The 21,619-nt window shown below is 47.3% G+C and overlaps 1 protein-coding gene across 1 annotated transcript in view; it reads right to left on the bottom strand.

Annotated features, from left to right (window-relative positions):
* PLEKHM1 (pleckstrin homology and RUN domain containing M1) overlaps positions 1-21,619 on the bottom strand; it is a 351,512-nt gene that overhangs the window by 203,445 nt on the left and 126,448 nt on the right. The window contains exon 5 of the mRNA XM_069634062.1: positions 18,397-19,035. Within this exon, the coding sequence (XP_069490163.1) occupies positions 18,397-19,035 (639 nt within the window). The remainder of the gene's footprint in view (positions 1-18,396; positions 19,036-21,619) is intronic.

Below are 21,619 nucleotides of genomic sequence, written 5' to 3'. Positions count from 1 at the left end.
GCAAGCTGGAATGGGTAACATCAAAGTTAAGGGATACGTAGGAGTATACAATCCCATTCGAAATGTTGGCACTTCCCCTCTACTTGTACATATTACCGAATGCCCACTACACATACCTGCGAAGATGTTTAAAAAAAATAGACTGTATACTTAGGAAACTCCTATGTGGTGGTGGGCATCCGAGAATAGCTCTTCAAACATTGCAGAGGTCAATATGGGAAGGAGGCATTGCAGCCTTGGCAGACCAGACATACTATTGGGCCAGCCAGATGTCGGTGATAAACGATGCATTACACGCTGAACCTACACTACCACATGTGAGAGCATCACCACCCATAGAGCTATATGCTGCGATACCCAGACCAATAGCCCCGAGACATGATATCACAGACGCCTCGTATCTGGGTAGAGTCACATGCTTTCATAGGCTCGGAGGACAAAGTCACGGCACTACAACCGCTATGGAACAATAGGAACCTCCCTGAGGTGACCAAATTGCTGAAGTGGCCAATATGGGTGAGACATGGCATAGAAAAAGTATAAGACATGATAGTAGAAGGGGCTATTAGACCCTTCAATGATCTAACTTCAACCTTTGACCTCCCGGAACCACAACGGTACCATTACACACAGCTCCGGCATGCACTACAACAACACCTCCACACCCTCTCTGATATGTCAGACTGTACGCCATTGGAACTAAACATAGTTACAGAGCACATTCAGGCTAAAGTCACCACAGTCATGTACAGTGTTATCACCTCATTTGCCACTCCAGAATTGGTGCGTTTGAAGACAAAATGGGAAAGTGAAGTGGGGGAGATCATGTCGGAAGATTGGGTCCAGATCCTAATGTAACCCCATGAAACTGCCATAGCGGCTAGGCTACGCCTGGTACAACTGAAGATATTGCATAGAGTCTACTAGCCGAGGGTAGCCCTGTACCGCTGGGGTAAAATAGCAGAACCTAACAGTCTACGCTGTCGAGGAGAGGAGGGAACCTTTTTTCACATACTATGGGAATGGCCGGATATAAGTCACTATTGGCAGCAATGTTGTGATGTCTTGTCAAGGGTCCTGAACCAGACTATTCCCAGAGACCCCAAATTGCTGCTATTGGGAGTAGATAGCGAGATAGACTTGTCAAGGTACGAAAAGCTCTGCTTCATGACTGCAACAGCTGTAATTAAAAGGAACATAGCGCAGCTGTGGGGAGCAGCGGACCCACCGCAAGTAGGTCAGTGGATCATGGATGTACAAATTAGTATTGCCATAGAAAAGAGGGTATACAGGGCCAGAGGATGCCCCAAAAAAGCGGGTAAGATTTGGCAACGATGGGAAGACATGGTGTGAACTTCTGAAACCATAACACCACAGGATGTAGGATACACTCCAGTAGAAAACCTGTTATACGATATATAATTTGTAATCTATTTGAGTTCGACTTCCATCTAGCGTTATTGTTATTGCGATCTGGCCCTGACAGGACCAGCTGTTGTATGTAATAAAACCAATAAAATGTGATTTAAAAAAAAAAAAAAGGAAAGTAAAACTAAACATATAAATCACATTAAGGGAAACCACATATTTAATATCATTAATTGATTTTATTCTACATTTATCATATACAAAAGGCAATATAATAATAAAATCCATATGGTAGAAAAATAATTAATCTCTTGAAACATAACTATTAAAACCAAAAGTGCCATTATGCACTATTGGGAGTAATGTACAAATATGCAATTCTCTGCTCCTCCACTAGCCCAACTTGTCCAAGTTTCTGTCCTCCGGGCTTGATTCCGCCAGACATTCATCAGGGGCTGATAAAATATGTATGTGTAGTCTACTTGACTTGATCAGTGCATCACACTGCTTTCATAGTCCCTTGAAAATGTGCTGAAACCTCAGTCAATTAGGTTCTCTGTGCTGCAGCTTTATTAGTTCTGCTTGGAAATCCAGGGACAATCTATGTTCTGTTTAGCAAGCCTGATCCTGAAAGCTCAGGGTTCCGTTTAGTTTCTTTATTTGTACCGCGCGCGAACCCTGAGGTAACTGGGCACCAGAGTTTTATTAAAGAAAAACAGGCAACAAGAAGTTACATATTATGCAGGCATGGATAACAGCAATAAGTGTGTGTGCCCAGGTTACAGAATGGTCGCAGAGAAGGTACATGTAGGTATCCAAAACAGGTAAAATACAAAGATTGTTCAGACGCGAGAGCAATTCTTGCTAGCCAGCAAAGACTTCGTTTTAGCTTTGAAGGTCCAGAACGATGGTTCAATTCTAAGGGTTGGGGGCATAGCATTTGTTTGTTTGGCTGCTAGAAATGGGAAGCTGGAGCCACCTGCTTTTTTTAGGTTGAATTTAGGGATGGTGAGGCAGTGAGTGTACATTGCCCGGGATGGTCTATTTGATAGCCGTAAGCTGAATTTGTCTGCCAGGTACTTGGGGGCAGTGTTCGATAGGCATTTGTGGATGACGACAAGTGATCTCCAGGTGATTCGGTCCCAAACTGGGAGCAGGTAGGCATCCTGTCTGAAGCTTGATATGTGAGCGTGCCGCGGAATGCTTAGAGCCGCTCTGAGGGCGTTGTTCTGCAACACCTTGAGTTTGTTTAAGTTACACTCTGAGGCGCCTAGGAAGAGGGTATTACAATAGTACATTTTTGATAATACAAGTGCCCTGGCTAGAGTGATGCAGCTCGTCGGTGAGAGGTAAGCTTTGCAAGCATTGATAAGCTTATTTGATGAGGCTGTGGCGTTCACTTGTTTTTTTAGGGAGAGGGTAGAATCCAGGTATACCCCCAGTGTTTTGATTTCTTTGGCCACTTTGATTAGGTTTCCATCGATGTTGGAGGCATAGCGTGGGTCAATTATGTTGAGGCGAAATTGGGAACCGACTAGGAGAAGCTCAGTTTTCTCATCATTGAGGCAGAGGCTGTGTTTGGCCATCCATGCCTGGATTTCAATATATTGGTCATTAATCAGTTTGGAATCCTTTTCGTAGCATCCTGACAACGTGACAAGTATCTGGGTATCATCAGCATAATTAGTATATGTGACACCCAGATTGTCAAGGCCCTCGAACAGGAGCTTTGAAAAGGTATTGTATAGGGTTGGTGATATGCAAGAGCCTTGGGGGAATCCACAGTAGATAGGGATAGGGTCCGCTGAGGCCGAAGGTGAGAAAACCCTTTTAGTTCATCTAGAGAGGAAGGATTGTACCCAGGTTGTTGCCTCACTAGAAAAGGCGGCTGCTGAAACCAGGTGCTCTGTGAGGATCTGGTGGTCGATGAGGTCGAACGCTGCCGAGAGGTCAGACAGCAGAAGTATGGCTAGTTTGCCATTGTCTTTTGCTTCGTCCATCTGGATTCTGAGATCCAGGAGGGCAGTTTCGCAGCCGTGCCTGGGCCTGAAGCCCGACTGTCTGAGGCCCAGGAGATTGTTATCTTTCAAATGTTTTTGTATTTGTAGATAGGCCACTGTCTAAGATCTTAAGGATGTAGGGGACAGTAGTGATCGGTCTATAGTTAGTGGGGTTGTTTGGGTCCAGAGGGTTGTTCTTTTTTAATGGTGGCATGACCCACAGCTGCTTGGTACTGAACTGGTTTTGAAGGAGGAATTGATTAAGGCTGTTATGAATGGGGCCAGTTCGCTGGGCCTTCTTGTATAGTGGCGGCAGGGCAAAGATCCCCTTGGCATTGGATGGTTTGAGACTCTTGATGTTTTCTACTTCTTTGGCTGAGACCGGTGAGAAGGAGAAAGGGGGGCAGGTGGAAGTCTTATGAGTTGGGGAGGAGAGTGGTTGGGGTTTTGCGTCAGGGAGGTCCTTTTTTTCCTCAATTTTAGATTGGAACAAGGCTAATTTATCTGCAAGAGCTTTTTGTATTTTCTCATACCAGTCTGCATCTTTCACGCAGGATTCTGTGGGTGTGTCAGGAGACTCAAGTTCCCCGAGGATATTGAAGAGTTCTTTCGTTCTCAATTTGGCATTGAGTATTCAGAGGTCGTAAGTCTCTTTCTTGGCAGTGACGATGGCTGATTTATAGGTGGAGGCCGCTGCTCTAAAGAGTGCTTTATTAGAGGAGTTGGCTGATTTTCTCCAAGAGGATTCCGCTGTCCGTTTAGTGTTCCGAAGGAGTTTCAATTCAGGGGTAAACCATTTGTTAAGATGGGCTACCGGCTTGGCTTTTGAAGGTTTGATGGGAGCAATATTGTCAACTGCTGCCTCCAGCGTTTTGTTGTAGAGGTCGGCTAGTTTATTTGCATCTAGGTCTGTGAAGAATGTAGGGTCAAGGATATTCTGTATTAGAGGGCGAAGGTTTTGCATCGTAATGTTGCGGTTATTCCTGGTGAAAGTTTGTGGTACAGTGGCTGGAGTGGCGGTAGGAATAGTGTTGCTTTGGGAGGAGAACAAGGACCAGGCAGTAGGTTCCTTTTTAGGATGGAGATAGAGCAGTTGTCATCGGCTAACCAATCCAAGGTTCAACCTGTATTATGGGTTGCGTCTGTGACATCGTGTTTGAAACCTAGCTGGGTCATTGTGTTTTCCAAAGATAGGGCGTTTGCGTCATTAGGATCACCCAGACTTAGGTTGAGGTCTCCGAGCAAGATGATTTGAGAACCAGGTATGGTATTTTTAGTAAGTAGGTCGGAGAGATCTTCCTCGAAGGAGGAGATGTGTCCAGGCGGCCTGTATAAAAGGTGTGCGAGGATGGTTTGAGATGCTGAGAGCGGGATCTTGACAGAGTAGTTCAGCAGATGGCAGGCTGGTGGATTGTGTAGCTCTGAGGCCTAAGGATGTTTTCGCGATGAAGGCTACACCGCCTCCTTTACCTGAGGCCCTGTAATTTTTTGTAATCAGGGATGGCTAAAGAGAGAGCTGGGCCTGCTGCTTGGTGTAGCCAAGTTTTGGTTATGGCAAGGAAGTGTAAGTCGTTGGAGGTGATGAGGTCTGCAATGTCAAGCGCATGGGCGATAAAGGATTGAGCGCTGATCAAGGCACCTCTGATGGTATGGCGAGCGGCTGGGTTAGGTGATGGTTTGGGGATTTTATCTGAGCTAGGTTTTAGGTTGGGTGGTGACTGGTTAGGAGTGCGGGATGAGGGCCTTTTCTTTTGGGTGACGCACGAGGAGGTAGCCTAGCGCCAAGTCTTAGGTTTCTTTCCTTTACTGAACATGGGTTCCAGGGTGTGGGTGGTGAGGCAAATTGTCAAATCCATTCTAGCAGGCTAATAGGATGGTTAGGAAGGCTGGGTTGTAAAGGGCTGTTGTGTCCCATAGTGGCAATGTAAGTGTGACGTTGGTGTGGTGGGGAAGGTGGAAGAAGACTGGCAGGGAGAGAGCTTGAGGTGCCGGGATGGATAAGGTGTAGGGTCGCTGCTAGGGATAGGGTGGATCTGCAAAAGGCTGCCATGAACACCCTGTGTGGAAGCATGGAGGGCAAAGTCCCTTTAGAGCTGTTCAGACACAATAGGCACAATAAGCAAGTTCACTAGGACACAGTGGGCTAGTACAATCAGACACAGGAGGATAGTTCACTAGGGCACAGTAGGCAAGTTCGCTAGGCAGAGTGGGCTAGTACATTCAGGCATAACAGGCAAGTTCACTGGGCAGAGTGAGCTAGTACATTCGGCTAGTTCACTAGGGCATAGTAGGCAAGTTCGCTAGGCAGAGTGCGCTAGAACAATTAGGCACAATAGGCAAGTTCACTAGGGCACAGTAGGCTAGTACATTCGGGCATAATAGGCAAGTTTGCAAGGCACAGTGGGCTAGTACATTCAGCACAATAGGCAAGTTCACTAATACATTTAGTCACCACAGGCAAGTTCACTATAGGCAAAGAGGCCGATATATGGGGTACAATAGAATAGATTGCCCTAGGCAAAGTGGGCTATCTCCTTTACGACAGGTCACGTAATAGGCAGTGATCAAAACCTGGATTGTGCAGGGAACATCAGTGCAGAGTCTATAGAGCAAAGTTAATTGATTAGTCCGATATAATATGCTTTGAAAGAGGGGCAATTGCTATGTACTGGAAGTGGACTTTGGGCTTCACAAAGCAAAGGCTGGAGTGGCTTAAAATCTACGTACAATAAGTCATTGTAGTTGATAAAGGGCGTAATTGCTTACGTCTGGGAGGCAGCATAGGCGTACACCTGCTGGTAAGTCTCCCGGGCTCTGGTGACTTAACTGTAGGAGGGTCAGCGTGTAGCTGTGCGTGTGCGGGAGTGAGATTGACTGAGGAATGCAGGACTAGCGTCTCCCTGTATGCGCGGCAAATGGGAGCAGACACAGTATTGCACAATAGTAGATCAGGGACAGGGGAGTACACAGATGTCGGTCATGAGAGGGATTTGCAGCGTGTATGACCGATGGCACGTCCACGCAAGGACAGGCACAGACAGGCTCTGGACTTTTGAGGGGGGGCCTTCTGAGGGAGGTGCCGGACTGCGCCTTCCGTTGCTCCTGGGCCCGGCAAGTAGGCTGCTGAGGCCCATCGTGTTGCGCAGCATCACAGAAGGTGTTGCTAGGCAACGTGTAAACACTGGGGAGCGGCGGTCATCCTAAATATACTTGTGTCGGATCATGGCAAACAAAGCGAATTAGTAGCTGGCGGTCGAACAGAAGGGTGACTTAGCACCAACAGGGCTGTGAACACCAAAAGATCTTACCGACCTGAGTGGACTATCTGGCAAACTTGGGAGGGTCTGCGTGGGAAAAGACCTACCAAACGCATGAAACCAATCAATGAAAGGAGTGACGCACTGATCAAGTCAAGTAGACTACATGTATATATTTGATCAGCCCCTGATGAATGTCCGGCAGAATTAGGCCTTGGGCCTAAATTCGAGAACTGGGTAAAATGGTTATATGCTGCCCCCTCGGCAAGGGTACGGGCGAACGGAGTACTCGAGAGAGTTTCCACAGCAAAGGAGGACCCAGCAGGGGTGCCTGCTCTCCCCTCTTCTGTTTCTGCTGGTAGTGGAGCCCCTAACAGCCGCAGTCAGAGCAGACCCTGGGATCAGAGGGGCTTTAAGTGGCCTGAGGAAAGGGAGGATCATGCATCCCTATACGCGGACGATATCCTTGTGTATCTAGGGGAACACAGGGACTCCAGCCCGAACTTTTGGGAACTATAGTGGCCTCTGTATTAACTGGGACAAGTCAGAGCTACTGCCGGTGAAGGGGGCTATTGCGACAGTCCCAGCGTGGTGCCTTCTAAAGGTGGCCAGGGGACGATAAAATATATGGGGATCCACATTGGCCCAGAGGAGCACAGCTTTCTCAGGAATAACCTTGACCCAATCTTGGTGAGAGCCAAAGCAGACGTCAATTGGGCTACCCTTCCGGTCTCTTTATTGGGGCGGGCCAACCTATTTAAGATGCTGACACTACTCACGGTGATTATGTTCTCCAGAATACCCCAGTGAATGTCGGCCTGCGGGTGTTCCGAGTCATTGAGGGACTGCAGAGGGAAGCGGTGTGGGGCACGAAGGTCCCAAGAATTGTCTTATCTACGCTGGTTAGGTCAGTGTGGGAGGGAGGACTGGGTCTCTCCGATGTTAAAAAGTACTATTGGGCATCCCATCTAGTGGCTGCGAATGAATGACTCTAAGGAAAGGGTGGCCTCGCATATCCAACTGGAAATGCACAGGATGGGGGACTCTTCCCCCTGAACCGCATGCTGTATAGATACCCCTGGAGGGTCTCAATGCCGCACCCAGTCGCAGCACAGTTGAGGCATGGTCTGCAGCCCTTGGCAGATGGGGTGGTAACCGTGGAGGCATACCTTTGGGGAAACCAAGACCTTCTGGAGGTGAGTAAATTGGGCGGTGTGGAGGGTTGGGTCGCAGCAGGGATTCAGAAGGTGAAACGCATCCGCACTCAGAAACGATTGGCCTCTTTCGGGCAGCTGCAGGAGTCCCATAGGTTACGCAACAGTGACTATTTCACATATGTACGACTGAGGCACGCAATGGGAGGAGTGGGATCTCCGCGAGCGGTCCCCTTTGGAGGCCACCTTGCTAGAGGGGAAATTGAAAGGAATGGGGATTTCTACACCATCAAGTAATCAATACCTTTTCCGCCTATATGGGATGGGGCACGCCGTGGACTCGAACTGTCTGGGATGCGGGATGGCAGAGGGCACATTACACTATCTGGGGTTGTCCCAGGATCAGGCCCTTTTGGAGTACGATCAGAGGCGAAATAGCAGGGATCCTGGGGAAGCTGGTGGCGGACTGCCCAAAGCTTGGTTTGCTACCCAAACGGGGAAGCATAGATTTCTCCCGCAGGGAACAGTGTCTGGTAAAAACAGCACTGGTGGTAGCGAAGAGGGAGGTAGCAAGGGAATGGGGCGGGGCAGCACAAAGTATTTCGGCATGCCATGAAGGAATGAACTATTGCTGTGATTTGCAAGCCTGAGTTTACAGATATAGGGGCTGTCCCCAGAAACACAACCAAATCTCGGAAAAATGGCAAGCGGTGAATGGGGGCGGGTGGCATGGGGTTCTTCAGGCAGGGAGGCGGATATAGCACTGGCTGAATGAGTGGGGGGAGGGAGAAGGTGGGAGGGTGTTTGTTTATTGCATTTATAAGGCGCACCAGACCCAGGAGTAGCAGGGCGCAGACGGATATGCGAAGCTTAAATAGGTTACAGATATTCAGGCAAAATACAAAATGTCTACCTTACATCTGAAATAATACAATATAATACAATATACAAAACTTGAATTGCACAGAGAGGCAGAGTAATTTACAGCTAGGTAGTTGGAACTGTACACAATTCACAATCTGACGGTAGGTCGTGCTGACATGCCATAGTTTCAAGGCGAGCTAATTCTCAGTCAGGTTGAGGTGTATAATGAGGTTCTTTCTGAAGAAAGAGTAGGGGAGGTGCGGCAAGGAGTTCCACTGTTTGGCTGCCTTCACGGGAAGCTAACGCCGCCAATCTTAGACAATTTGAACCTAGGTACTACCAGACAATTAGTATTAATGGTTCTGCACGGTCTACTAGAAATTCTTCTGGATATTCTGTCAGTGAGGTAGCTTGGTTCCACGTTATGTAACACTTTGTGTCAAAGAGGCGATTTTTAGTTGTATTTATTGTGGGTCGATAACCATTTGTGATGACGTTTGAAGGCAGAGATATGCACTCTTTGTTAATGCCTAGTGCAGCTCCAATGGCATTGTTTTGTAATATTTGGAGTTTTTGGATGATGGTTTTATTAGCACTGCTGTAGAGGGCGTTACAGTAATCTAATCTTGATAGAATTAAGGCTCTGGCCAGTATAAGGCAACTGTCGTTGGAAAGGACGGGCCTGCCTGCTCTGATCAGTTTACAGGTATAGGCTGTGGTAGAGGCTAGATAATTTAGTTGTTTGGTAAAGGACATCGTTGCATCCAGGTAGAAACCAAGAGTTTTTACCTCCTTGGAGACAATGGTATTATTGCCGTCAATGATGAAAGAGGCATATTCGTGTCCTAGTTTGGAGAGGTTAGATGGGGAGCCAACGAATTATCAGCTCTGTCTTGTCATCATTCAGGCATAGGCCGCTAGAGGCCATCCATGCCTGAATGATCAGATAAATTCGATTCACCAGCGCCAGGTCCTTGCCATGATCCCCGGAAAGCGGGAGGAGAATCTGAGTGTCATCTGCATAGTTAGTGTAGGTGACACCCAGAAGGTCCAGATCATCGAACAGTGGCTTGGTGAATATATTGTAGAGAGTGGGGGACACACAAGAACCCCGAGGGACTCCACACAGGATAGGGGTAGGGTCCGCAGCTGCAGATGGAGAGAATACTCTGGTGGTTCTCTCGCTCAAGAAGGATTCTATCCATTTAACAGCACCTCTAGAAAAGTGGGCTGCTGTATCAAGATGCCTACAGAGGACCTTATGATCAACCAAGTCGAATGCAGCCGAGAGATAGAGTAGCAGTAATGATGCCGTTTTCCCTTGGTCTCTCAGCTCATCAACTTGTGTCTTCAGGTCTGTCAGTGCAGTTTCCGTCCCGTGTAGCGGTCGGAATCCTGATTGACGAACCCCTAGGAGTTTGTGCTGTTCGAGGTGTTTTTGGATCTTCAAATATGCAATTTTATCCAAGATTTTAAGAAGAAATGGTACTGTTGTGATGGGGCGGTAGTTGGTAGCGATAAGTGGGTCTAAGGTTTGCTTCTTGAGAAACCACTTGTTGAGATGTAGTTTAGGTTTACTAGCTCTCAGGTTGAGAGGGGCGACTTTGTCCAAGGTAGATAGCATGATCTTGTTGTATTCATGCACCAACGTACTTGGGACCAGGTTGTCTGCCAGAGAATTTAGGGTGGGTAGAATATTAGGGATCACACTGTCCGCCGTTATATTCTTTTTTAGCCTGGTTAGACAGGGTGGCGCTTCTTGGGGAGCCATGAGTTTTTGTCTAGTGGTGGAGAGTGTCATGGACATGAGGAAATGGTCCGTCCAAGATAGGGGAGAGATAGAGGCAACGGTAGCTGTACAATTGTGGTCGGCTACCCAGTCCTGGGTTCTACCCTTAATGTGGGTGGGAGCGTGTTAAGACGGATTTCTGAACTCTGTCCTGGTGGCGCAGAAGTTCAGAAGGTCAACCTAATTACTTGGAACAGGGTAACCTCTGGACGAGCCAGACCAATCAAGGTAGCGATCGCGGCGGTCAAGACTAGGTCTCAAGAGGGGTGAGGGAGACTGAAAGCCCGCAATGAGCACACAAAGCAAGGACACTTACAAACTACTCGAAACATGTGTTATATTAAAAATATATACACATTTATTCCAAGGCCTTTAAAACAATGACCGTAGCGCGAAATCACAATACAACTCTAGTAAACCAACACATACCATACCAATACAATATATATACAAATACAACAAGTCTCAAGCGTTATATGCACGAAATGTGTAGTCCACCTAAAAGGGAAGGAAAACAGGCAGTGCAAAATAATGCTTAGACCCAGTCCGCCTTCAGAGGCACCTAACTAAAAGGAAGTCCGAGCCCAACGAAGAGTGGAGCCTTGTGCTCAAAAGTACCTGCACACGCTGGTGCCAACGGGCAAAAGGGGAGTCTTTTCGAGGGAAATCAGGCAGTTCAGTTTAGTGCACAAATGAAGAAGAACAATGTTCCGGAACTCAAGCGCAGCCTCCACTGTGGGCAGAAGCAGAGCGCGAGTACGGAAAGGTGTGCTGTTTTGACACAGCGGGGAAAATCTATGGGCTCCTGCAGGAGGGTGACCAGTTCCTAGCTATGCTACTCACCGGTCCCCGATGCAAGCAGACCCAGGCTTCTCCGCGTCAGTTTCAGTCGCTGGCAGGTTCAGAAGAGCAGGGGACGTCTCGTCGTCGTGTTGAGTCTGCAGCAGCAGAGTTGAGTAAAAGACGTCCCAAACGAAGGAACCCGCACAGATTGTTACCACAGCAGGGCAACGGAGCGGCCGTGTGCATCTGAGCCAAATGTACACTACTCACTTCAGACCTGGGAACGCCAAGTGTACGAATCGTGTGAGAGTGACAAGGACTCGAAATACTACACAACCTGGCGGCGGTTACAGAGCAAGACTCCTGTGTAGGCTGGTCAGTCTGCTGGATGGCCCAGAGACGCTTCCGAAGGCTTACTAGCAGGAGATGGTGAAGATGCCGAGAATAGCTGTTCCCGATATTCCAAGGGTCGAAGTACCAGTACAGGCCTTCTGGTTCGATCAAAGGTGAAAAGGGTTTCACAAGGCGACAGTAGTGCAGAGGAGCATTCCTTCAGCGGGTCACCAGCGATTCCTCGGTTCAGCCTCTTGGTTGCAGGATACTTGGCTCCTGTATTCCTTCGTTCGTGAGAACTCAGGAGATCGACCTCGTAGTGGTGTTTCCAGCCCCCTCTTATCCACAGTTCCCTTCGCGCCAAAACGGAGGGGACCCAATGGGAGATCCGCTCATCAACACTCACACCATTCGTGGACCAATCACGGACCACGGTGGTCCCAGGCATTCACACCACCCTAGACTCTCTGGCACCCAGGATGTGTATTGGGACCAGACATCCCAGCCCACATCCTGGAGGCACACACCAGGCATGTAGAAGCCCGCGAAAGCATCCGTGTTTCGCGGGAAAGTACATGCCCAAATAAGGAAGGCCCTGGGTCGGCTCGACCTGGGGAAGGTGAAGGGAGCAAGACGGTCAGCGGACAGGACAAAGGAGCCTCGTGGTCTGGCCATTTTGGGAACCAGGCCACCATTTTGGGCTAAGCGCGAGAAACGCGCTTAAAACGCCAATAGGAGCTCAAAACACAAGAAACGATCGCTGCCACCATTCCCGCCCGTGAATCACTTGCACCGATCAGTTACAATCCTAAAAGAGTATCTAGGGCCTGTAGAAGGCTAGAGACCCAAGAGAGCAGTAACTTAGCTTACAGTGCCCTCTTGCGTCATGTTGCACGAAAGCCGCAACATGATAAAAGAAACTACGGAAAACAGCGTTTCCCGGTACTGACTGTTTTAAGGGCATGTCAGTTTCCCCGTAAAAATGGAGCGAAAGCCCAGAGGAGTGCGGCAGAAGGCTGCACTTCTCTGGCAAAGTCGAGAACAAGGTGAAAAACAACGGCAAAAAGTTTAGCGGTTGCCACATGGAAGGACAATTACCTACAATTACGAAATCTTTCCTAACAGAGCGTTTACCTTTTGGGTTAATCCTAATGCATTTAGGGAGTTGGCTATTTGCACAGCATGATTATCAGAAGGATCATTCAAGCCTAGATTAAGGTCTCCAAGCAGCAGTAATTGGGAAGTGGGTTTCATATTACAATCAATTAGATTATGCAGATCCTCTTCAAAGGTGCCAATGGGACCCGGTGGTCTGTCAACTATATGCATGGTGAGGGATTGGGAGTTCTTTAGTGGTAGCTTGATAGAGAGGGATTTGCATGATTGCAGGTCATGTGGAGCTACTAGTCTCAGCGATAAGCTCTCTCTAGATATGATTGCTATGCTGCCACATCGGGAGCCATCTCTGTCTTGTCTGAGAATCGTGTATCCTTCTGGGATGGCTAGCGTAAGTGCAGGTCCTGCGGCCTTGTGTAACCATGATTCAGTTATCGCTAGGAAGTCTAGGCTGTCTCCTGTAAATAGGTCGGCTATGTCGATAGCGTGGGCCACCAATGATCTAGCGTTGAGGAGGGCTCCTTTTAAGGGTAGGTTATCTTCTTTAGTTGTGGTTGTGCATGAAGTAGGGTTATTAGGGGCTAGTGCCTTGGAGATGAGTATAGGAGTCTCAATATCAGAGATGCTGCAGGTAGGAAGAGTAGTGGGCCATTTGGCACTAGTGGATGACGTGGTGAGGTGACAATTAGTTTTCTTGTTGGAAGGTGGTAGTGATCTGGTAAGCGGCTCGTAGATTTTAGAGAGTCTACTACGTAGTTTAAGATTTCTAATGTACGTAGTACAGGGGATCATGGTATATTCTCCTGTAGACTGGTATTTGGGATCGGCCTGGGCAGGAATACTAGGCATGGGTATCATGTTGGTGAAGGTATGTGGGCGTGATTTCTTCTCAGCTAGGAGTGTGGCGTTGGTGTAGGCTACTAAGCTAATGAACAGCTGCAGGATGATAGGTCTCATAAGGATATGGAGGATGTGGCAGCCTGGCATATTAGCAGCGGGCCAGTTCAACTTTAACTAAGTAAGTCTGGGACTCGGTATGCGTAGTTAGCAGCGTAGGTCTGGCTGTTCTAATAGGATGCATAAAGGCCAAGTGTTATACAGTAGGGGCTAAGCAGTTACCACACGTGGTAGGGTAGTAATTAGCATTAGGAGGCAGAAAGGCACTAGTACAAAATGCATAACAAATGGTGTGGGCATGGACCAGGGTGGGTGAACGGGGGCACAGGATTGTCTTAGGATCATAGGGTGGATTGGTTTTCAGTGCTTTTCTGCATCATTTTAAGGACCTTGTTGTTCAAAAAGCCTAATAAACATGGTTTATACAAAACCCACAGGAGATGAGAGGGAGGGACGGCTAAACATTTAAAAAAAAAATACCTTCAACTGCATTCTTGAGGCCATCTGTGACAGTGCATCATTTGAAGATACGTCAATGATTTTAAACTAAAAGCAAAATTGTGGGACTGGAAGAATAACATTGAAAAACTATCATGAAAATAAATGACCCAAAATATTGAAGGAATTTCTGCCCGCCGTGGTTGTAGTTGGAGGAACGCTGAGAGTGCTGTGCTCTAAAACTGCAGGTGTTAAAGCCGCCTATCTGCACAAAGGGTTTGTTTGTGAGTTGTCCCAAGGATTTGAGGGTGTCCTATTCCTCTCTAGCATTTTTTAGTGCGCTCTTGACTGCTTTACCAAATAATGCGTTGTGCTCGATAGGCATATTCAAAAGGGTGGCTTGGGTCTCCAGCTTGAAACCTGATTTAAGTAGCCATGCATGGCGTTTGATGAGGGTACCCTCAGCAACCATCCACCCTGCATAGTCTGCTGCATCTAGATTATTTTTTAGGATGCAGCTTGCTACCTAGTCTACCTTTAGCTACTGTTTGTAAGAGCTGTGTTTTAGGGGCTCTGGGCCGAGTGTATTTGTTGCAAGATCTCATCCCACTTGTGACAATTATAATTCGACAGTAGCCTAGTGTTGTAGGCTATTCTCACTTGGTAAGCAGCCGAGGAAGCTACTTTCCTGCCTCGGGTGCACATTTCTTTGCTCTCCTTGTCAGGGGCGGCTTCGGCAGAGGCTAAAGCTGCGCCCACTCTTTCTTGTGGTGGTCACTACTAGAGAGTATGGCTTTAACGGTCCCCTAATATAGAATGGGTTTGAGGGGGTTTGTCTAAACCTTTTCTCAATGAGAGGGTTGACTGCCCTGGTCAGATTGGAGGTAAGTAAAGAAGGTTGCATGTGCCTTTGGACAGTTCGGAGCAGAGGAATGAACTGTGTTGAAGATCTCTTATCCACAAGGATATCCTCTACAAAGAATTTATCGACTTGTGCCTCCAGGGTATCGATTTTAAAGTGTTCAGCAGCTTTTAAAAGAAGATTATACTGCAGCTGGTTTTCCACAGGGGAATCACCCACTGCTTGGTCAGTATGGTCTGGGGATTGGATGATGTATACATCATCGTCGTAATAGTATTGATCTGTATCCATGTCCCCCTTGGTCTGCTAATGAACCAGGATATAGGGAACCTCGAGTGTCATAATAGTATAGGTCATCAGACATGTCTTGATAGGTAAATGTACTAGGTTGCGTTAGATCCAGGCGGGCTCTTGGCGTCTGGCTGCTTGTTAGCTGCTTCGCCTTGAGTGAGCCCATGGAGGTTGGTAAATTGATCTAAGTGTTGATCCAAAAACAAAAAAAAACAAAAATATCAACAAAACTAGATATTCTACTCATAACCCTAACAAATTGTTCCGGGGTCTATAGGGAGGAGCTTGTTAACACTGTGGAAACAGGTGCAGGCAAAGGCTCTGGATCGGGAGGCTGTTTGCAGTGCATTGCCCCTGAAAGGGTGCCTCTAGGAGCAGAGTATTCCATGTCTTTTGAACCCTGTGATTTTGAGGGTAGGGGTGTGAAGGATTGTCAGAGACGTGTTTTTTAATGAGTTCATTTAAAGATGAGTGTTTAGCCTGGGCCGTCGAAGTATCTTTCGACGCATGTTCGGCGGAACCCGAAGACTTTACGGATTTGCTTGCAGTGTTGGAAACTGACTTTGACGTCTGTTTCCGGGGGGGGGGGGTTGGGGGCAGGGGGAGCCTGTCATGTGGTGATCATGAAGGTGATCATGAACACGATGCCCCAGAGCACACAGATTTTTCAGACCTTCCATTTGACACTGCGTGTGGCTTATTGGTTGACAACGCGGTCGACTGTCTCCCATGTGTGGTGTGTTTAGTGTGGCATGCAGTGAGAGTGCCTGAGCAGCTGGGTGTCGTCTCCGTAGCCGAACTGACAGCCTGCCTGGGGGCTCATATGCAGGAATCCATCTGGTCCCGTTAGCCCCCACCGTCACTAAGGACGCTGATGCTGCCATCGCTGGAGGCTCCCTCGATGTCCACGGCGGCCTCGGTTCGCATGGCGTGCTGGGCCCAGCATTTAGATTTCTGGTCCTTTAAAGTTTTTTGGCCGAAACAGTCTTCAGGACTTGCACTGTTTTTCATAACAATCATTAGGGAGGAAAATGTTACACACGGTGAGTGAATCCTTCCAGGGAAACTTCCCGTTACAGGAAGGACAGAATTTAAATGGTACATTTTCCATAGTATGGAAAGTTATCAGCCTGACGGAATAAAAAGAAGTATAGGGGAATAGGCATTCTCTAAATTAGATGGATTAGGACCTCCCCCCACTCTCACTTCTGTACAGGGGAGAGGCCTGTTGGGGCCTAGGTAGGCCGCAGACAATATTCATTGAGACGAGTTGTCGGCGAATGGTCTGGTCCTTGAAAGCTGTCGCCGGAGATCTTGCGGTGCACTATCATCGAAAGGACAGAAGGAAAGTCCAACTTTAAACTTTGTATAAGTAATGGCGTTAGCCAGAAGAAGGAACTCCGCAAATTGCATCCGACTAGGATGGCGGAAAAAAACAATCTGAGGGACCTTGTCGCGTGTAAGACCATGGGTACAGTGGACGTAACACTAGGGATAGTATTACTAGCACGCCCCGTCGACGTCCCTTTTCGAGTTTCAAAAAACAAAAATGTAATACTCTGCGGCTAACACTAGATGTCGGCCTATGCGTAGCATGTGATTTAAGCAGATCCACAAGCCTCAGAAACAAGGGTACCAAACAAGAATATGCACGTGATGAGAGATGCTTTGGAAATGAAAGCTTCAATTGTATATTAAAGAAAAACGGTTAAGAAACAAGGCAATGGCAAGGACGCATGTATGTTTACACGAACTTAGAGACTTTGATGGAGAAATTCTAAAGCAGCTTTTCCAAAAGGAAGGGAAGCTGGCCAAGGGGGTAGGTGCAAGCGAAGGTGAGCTAAGTATTACTGAGTGTGCCAAGTCCATGAAAAGAGGGTCGAAGACCCGGAAGGAGATTTGTGAAACCGTGCAGAGGGCACAGCTAAAGTGAAATGTGGCGCGCGAAGCACAAACTGTGGCACTGGCCTAGTAACAGAGTGGTTCCGCACCGGGCTGAGTAAGATACTGTGCATTTGCAAACGTCTGTTACTGTATCCTGATGTATAAAAGCCTCACTGACAGAGTGATCCGCACAGGGCTGACAAATACAGTGAGTTTGAGAAGGTCTCTGCAAGGTACATCTTTGAAGAATTATTGAACTGTTGGGGAAGGAAACCCTGTTGAGAAAGCAATTGGCAAATCACAGGTGGGGAAGGGAACCCTGCTGTGAATCCTGAATCGGGCAAGGGGAGCCTGAGAGTGCATGGCTTTTAAGAGACCGATACCGAACTAGGCAAGAGAAGCCTGGGTGAACTTTATGATACTGAACTTTGTGACAAACTAGAATTGAGTTTCGTGAACTGTGTGAAATCCAAGCCAGGCAAGGAAAGCCTGGAAGAACTGTTTTATCTACTTGTTGGAACTAGCCACCCAAGCTATTACTCAAACTCGGGGAAGGGAGTGTCATTCAACTCCATTACCATCCTGACTTTACTTTGATGCACTCTTATTCTGACTTACCCCACCACTTAGTTTTGTGAAAGCGTGAGGGCAAGCTTAGGTTTTTGACATAGACCTTTCTATATTTTGACCAGACTGACAGACTAGTTATTTTTAGTTGATGGTCGAGACTACTCCCATTATAGAGATAGGGCCAGTTAAAAAGTCTCCAACCCCCTTTCTAAACTTAAAGTTTTTCGAAACTGTTCATTTGCGTCTGTCTACTTTTGATACCATGCCTGCCACACACCCCTCTAAGATTACCAAGCACCTTACCCTCTATTCACAAGAGCAAATCCCCCAACATATTGAGCTATGACTAAGAGGTCCTCTTTAGCTGTATCGCACTTCCCCCAGATCAGCAGCAACTAGAACAAAACGCTGGAGTTTATCAGATCTCAAGCTCTCCCCTTTGAATAACATACTTAGTGTCTGCACCAAATTCACAGAAAGCAGATCAGCACATAGGACCTGTATGCTTCCGACCTGCACCCATCACAACAAAGGTTTTGCATTTGCTTCGCACCCCTCAATTCCCATCTGAAAAGTGACCCCTCTTCATTTCTTAGGACCACGCACAGCGTGATAAACAAAAATAGCAGAATGATGTCACACAAGACCAGTTGACATTCACTCAACTTTGCAAAACTGGAAAAAGACATAACCAACGACTGCATATGGAATTGCAAATAAAGCCCCATAGTAAAGACTTAACAGCGTAGCCATTTTCATTTTTATTAGAGTAAGATCTAAACATACTCACTCTTGCAACGATGTGTCAGACTCAACGTTCCCACCTGCCACACCAGTGTCACATGACAAGAGCTCTTCCGATTTGTCAGGACTTTTGGATCCAGAGTGTGTAGATAGACCATCAGAGCCAAAACTGGAAGACAGCTGAGAAGAGCCATTGGTATCAAGGCTGAGGGTGGAGGAGCCACATTTACTGTTTTTTCCACTGTGACTGTGGGGCAGTAAGGCAGAGTGATGAGTGTCAGTGTCATCAGATCCCGAGGACTGGGACATGGAGTCCCATGATTTCTTCCTTGGTGCCTGAGAAGCAGAGGTGATTAGAGGGTCCATCTGTAACTCTGGCGAAGTACACAACCCTGCCAGGGACAGTGGAGTCATAGTCCACTCATTTAAAACGGCTGATTTGTAGGACAGCTCAAAGGTCAGGGAGGATAAACCCTGCACATAGCTAAGGATAACTTCAACATCTTCAACATCAAGCAACAGGGCTATAGGCTGGTAATAATCAGCCAGCCTGGAGCGCTCGCGCAACAGCAAGATCAGGTAGCACTCCATCAGGCACTCATTCAGTGCCAATCTCAGCCAGGCACGGCAGCGTCCCACATCAGTGTTGATAAAGTTCAAATGTTCAAGTTCCGTAATAACATCGCTGTTGAGAGAGAGAGAGCGAGTTTAAGAGACATTGCTTTACAAGATGGTACGAATATCACTTTCAAAAGGAAGTGAAGCAGAATGAATCATTTAAAGATATACAGCACTGTATCATACAAAATCATTTAGTATCGGCTAAGTCTACCAAAAGCATGTGTTAAACTATCGAGCTATAACTTCAGGAGACCTCCAGCTCAAGCTGGCAAGAAGGTACTTATTCTGCTCCAAGCAGAGAGGAAAGACATTGTTAATAGACAATAATACCAATTTCATATATGTAAACTGGAATTGTAACATCTCAGAAACAGAACCCATCAAAGTCACTTCACATTCCTTCCATCCATTTATTTGTATTCCAAGGTAGAGTAACCCCAACACATTTGCATGGTTTTCCACTCACAGTGGAATCTGAAGGTGCATTCCAGGCTTTGGGCATATTCACCAGCCGGCACTACTTTAGGATTAGGGTTGCAAACAACCAGAGTGCTACCCTGTGTGTCAGAGACCTGACCCTATCAAGAGGGAATGAAGACCCCTCTCAGCCTGGGGTGGGAGGACCACCAGGGTTTTAACCGGAGCCAGTCGTGCACCAGAAGCACAGTATGAGAGTGTGGAGGGGCAGAGTTCTTGTCCTTTCTACCTGTACGTCCATGATTGAATGGAGAATCACTTCTGGCCCATACCTGTATTGCACAATGCTGGCCAGCTTCTTTCTTGTCCCGTAGGACTTCAATATCCAGCATGCACATAGGTGAAAGAACAAGTAAGCCAATTCCCTGGGAGAGACTGAAGAGCTGCCAGTCCCACAGCAGACCAGAAAGAAAAACATTATAAAAATAAAATAAAATACTATGCGACAGATGAGTGGTTGGAAAACGACTCCAGCAAGTACGCAGAGTGCTCACAATAAATCAGCCTTCTCAGCACGCTCACCAAAACCCACAAGCAAAGACCTCTAACCTACAAGGGGGCCGTGGAGCTGTCCCCCTCCAAACAGGCATCCTGCAAATGCCCGAAAGCCCTAACACGAACCGGAACATTGAACTGGATTCGGAATACAGCGGACCGCCATGGATTATAGCCGGCGGACCTGCTTAGAAGAAAGGGGTGGACTTGCATGCGAGAAGAAAGCAGAAAAGGGGTTCTAACACCTCAACTGGGGAAAGAAAAGCCAGCGGGTGGCCCAGAGAAGCAGGTGAGAAAGTGAGCCAATAGAGAGAGAGGGTGCGGGGGGGGGGGGGCGGGGAGTTAACAGGAAGGTACGGGTTATTCAAGTCAAGTCAAGGGAGGAAAAGGAGGACCAAGAGACTAAGCGGATATAGGATGGTTTCGAAGAATGGGGAGGAGAATTGCTGAATGGGTAGTGTGCAGTGCAAAGTATTGGTTTGTGGGAGAAAATGGTACTAGTGTAAATTTGAGTGCAAAGTGTGAGTGGAAATAAGGGGGTGAATGAGAAGGTGAGTGGGGAAACGAAGGAGGGTGCAATGTCTGAGAAGGTTTGGGAAGAGGGAGTGGATAGAGTAGTGTGGATGGGGGAGTGTAGTAGTAATGCAGATGTGGAGTAGTGTGGATGGCGGAGAGTAGTAGTAGGAAGAACAGCGTAGTATTGTGTGAAGGAGTGCGAGTGTAGTAGAGAGTAAGATTGGAGGGTGGAGGGTGAAGGCAGGTAGTAGGGAGAAGAGGGTAGGAGTGATGGAAAAGGAAGTATGAGGGTAAGAGATTGTGGGTGGAGTATTAGGGAGGATCTTAAGAGCAGGAACGGGAGAGAGTGATTGGGATAAGAATACAAGGTACAGAAAAAAAGAACCAAGTGGGGTCTGCATTTCTGAAAGCACCAATTCCAACTCTATGCTAATTTGGGGAACTTAGATTAGGGAACATCTATATTGTTCCCAGAGGAAAATAGTGAGAGAAGGTGTTTGGCTTTAGGCTATCACAAACAGACAGACCGCTTCTTAGTTAATGGGAGGTACCGATCTGCAGAGACCATTATAGGGTTGAGGGATGCCTGGGCTACGGAGAGAATAGCCTGCACGAGAGCGAGAGAAGAGGAACAGCCTTTAGAGAGCCCCTTTTCCATTCTGAAAATAAAAACCCTTGAATGGTCTTTGCGAGTTGGTATGTTCTTAAGGCCATCTGTGACACCATGCTTTTCTGAGTCAAACAAACAATACAACACCAATCATGTAGTTCATTTAGCACAGTGGTAGCATCAATTGAGGAATGCATCAAAAATATGAAAACGTTACTCGCACAATAAAATTGCAGGCTCAGCCTGTCTGGTCAGAATACACATCACCTTCCACAGCTGAGCTGAGTCACAGGAGCGGACATGTTGTGATAACAAATTGGATGTGGCTGCAATGATCTTAAGTAGTGCCATGCACCATGCCTTAAATCAGGCATAGCTTATATTTAGCGTTTACCCTGTCACCATCATGCGTTACTTATGATCATCATAGTTTTGGTACTGGGATGCATATATTAAACGCAGGCCCTGCACTGCAGAGACCTGGCTGCCACGACAGCTGTCAAATGGGCAACTATGACCTCTGAACCGTGTCTGTGCCACTGGTAGAGCA

This window comes from Ambystoma mexicanum, chromosome 13, assembly GCF_040938575.1.
Source record: "Ambystoma mexicanum isolate Mex_15411 chromosome 13, UKY_AmexF1_1, whole genome shotgun sequence".
Classification (NCBI taxonomy): Eukaryota; Metazoa; Chordata; class Amphibia; order Caudata; family Ambystomatidae; genus Ambystoma; species Ambystoma mexicanum.
Note: the sequence above shows the minus strand (reverse complement) of the source record. Positions and strands in the feature narration are given on the sequence as shown.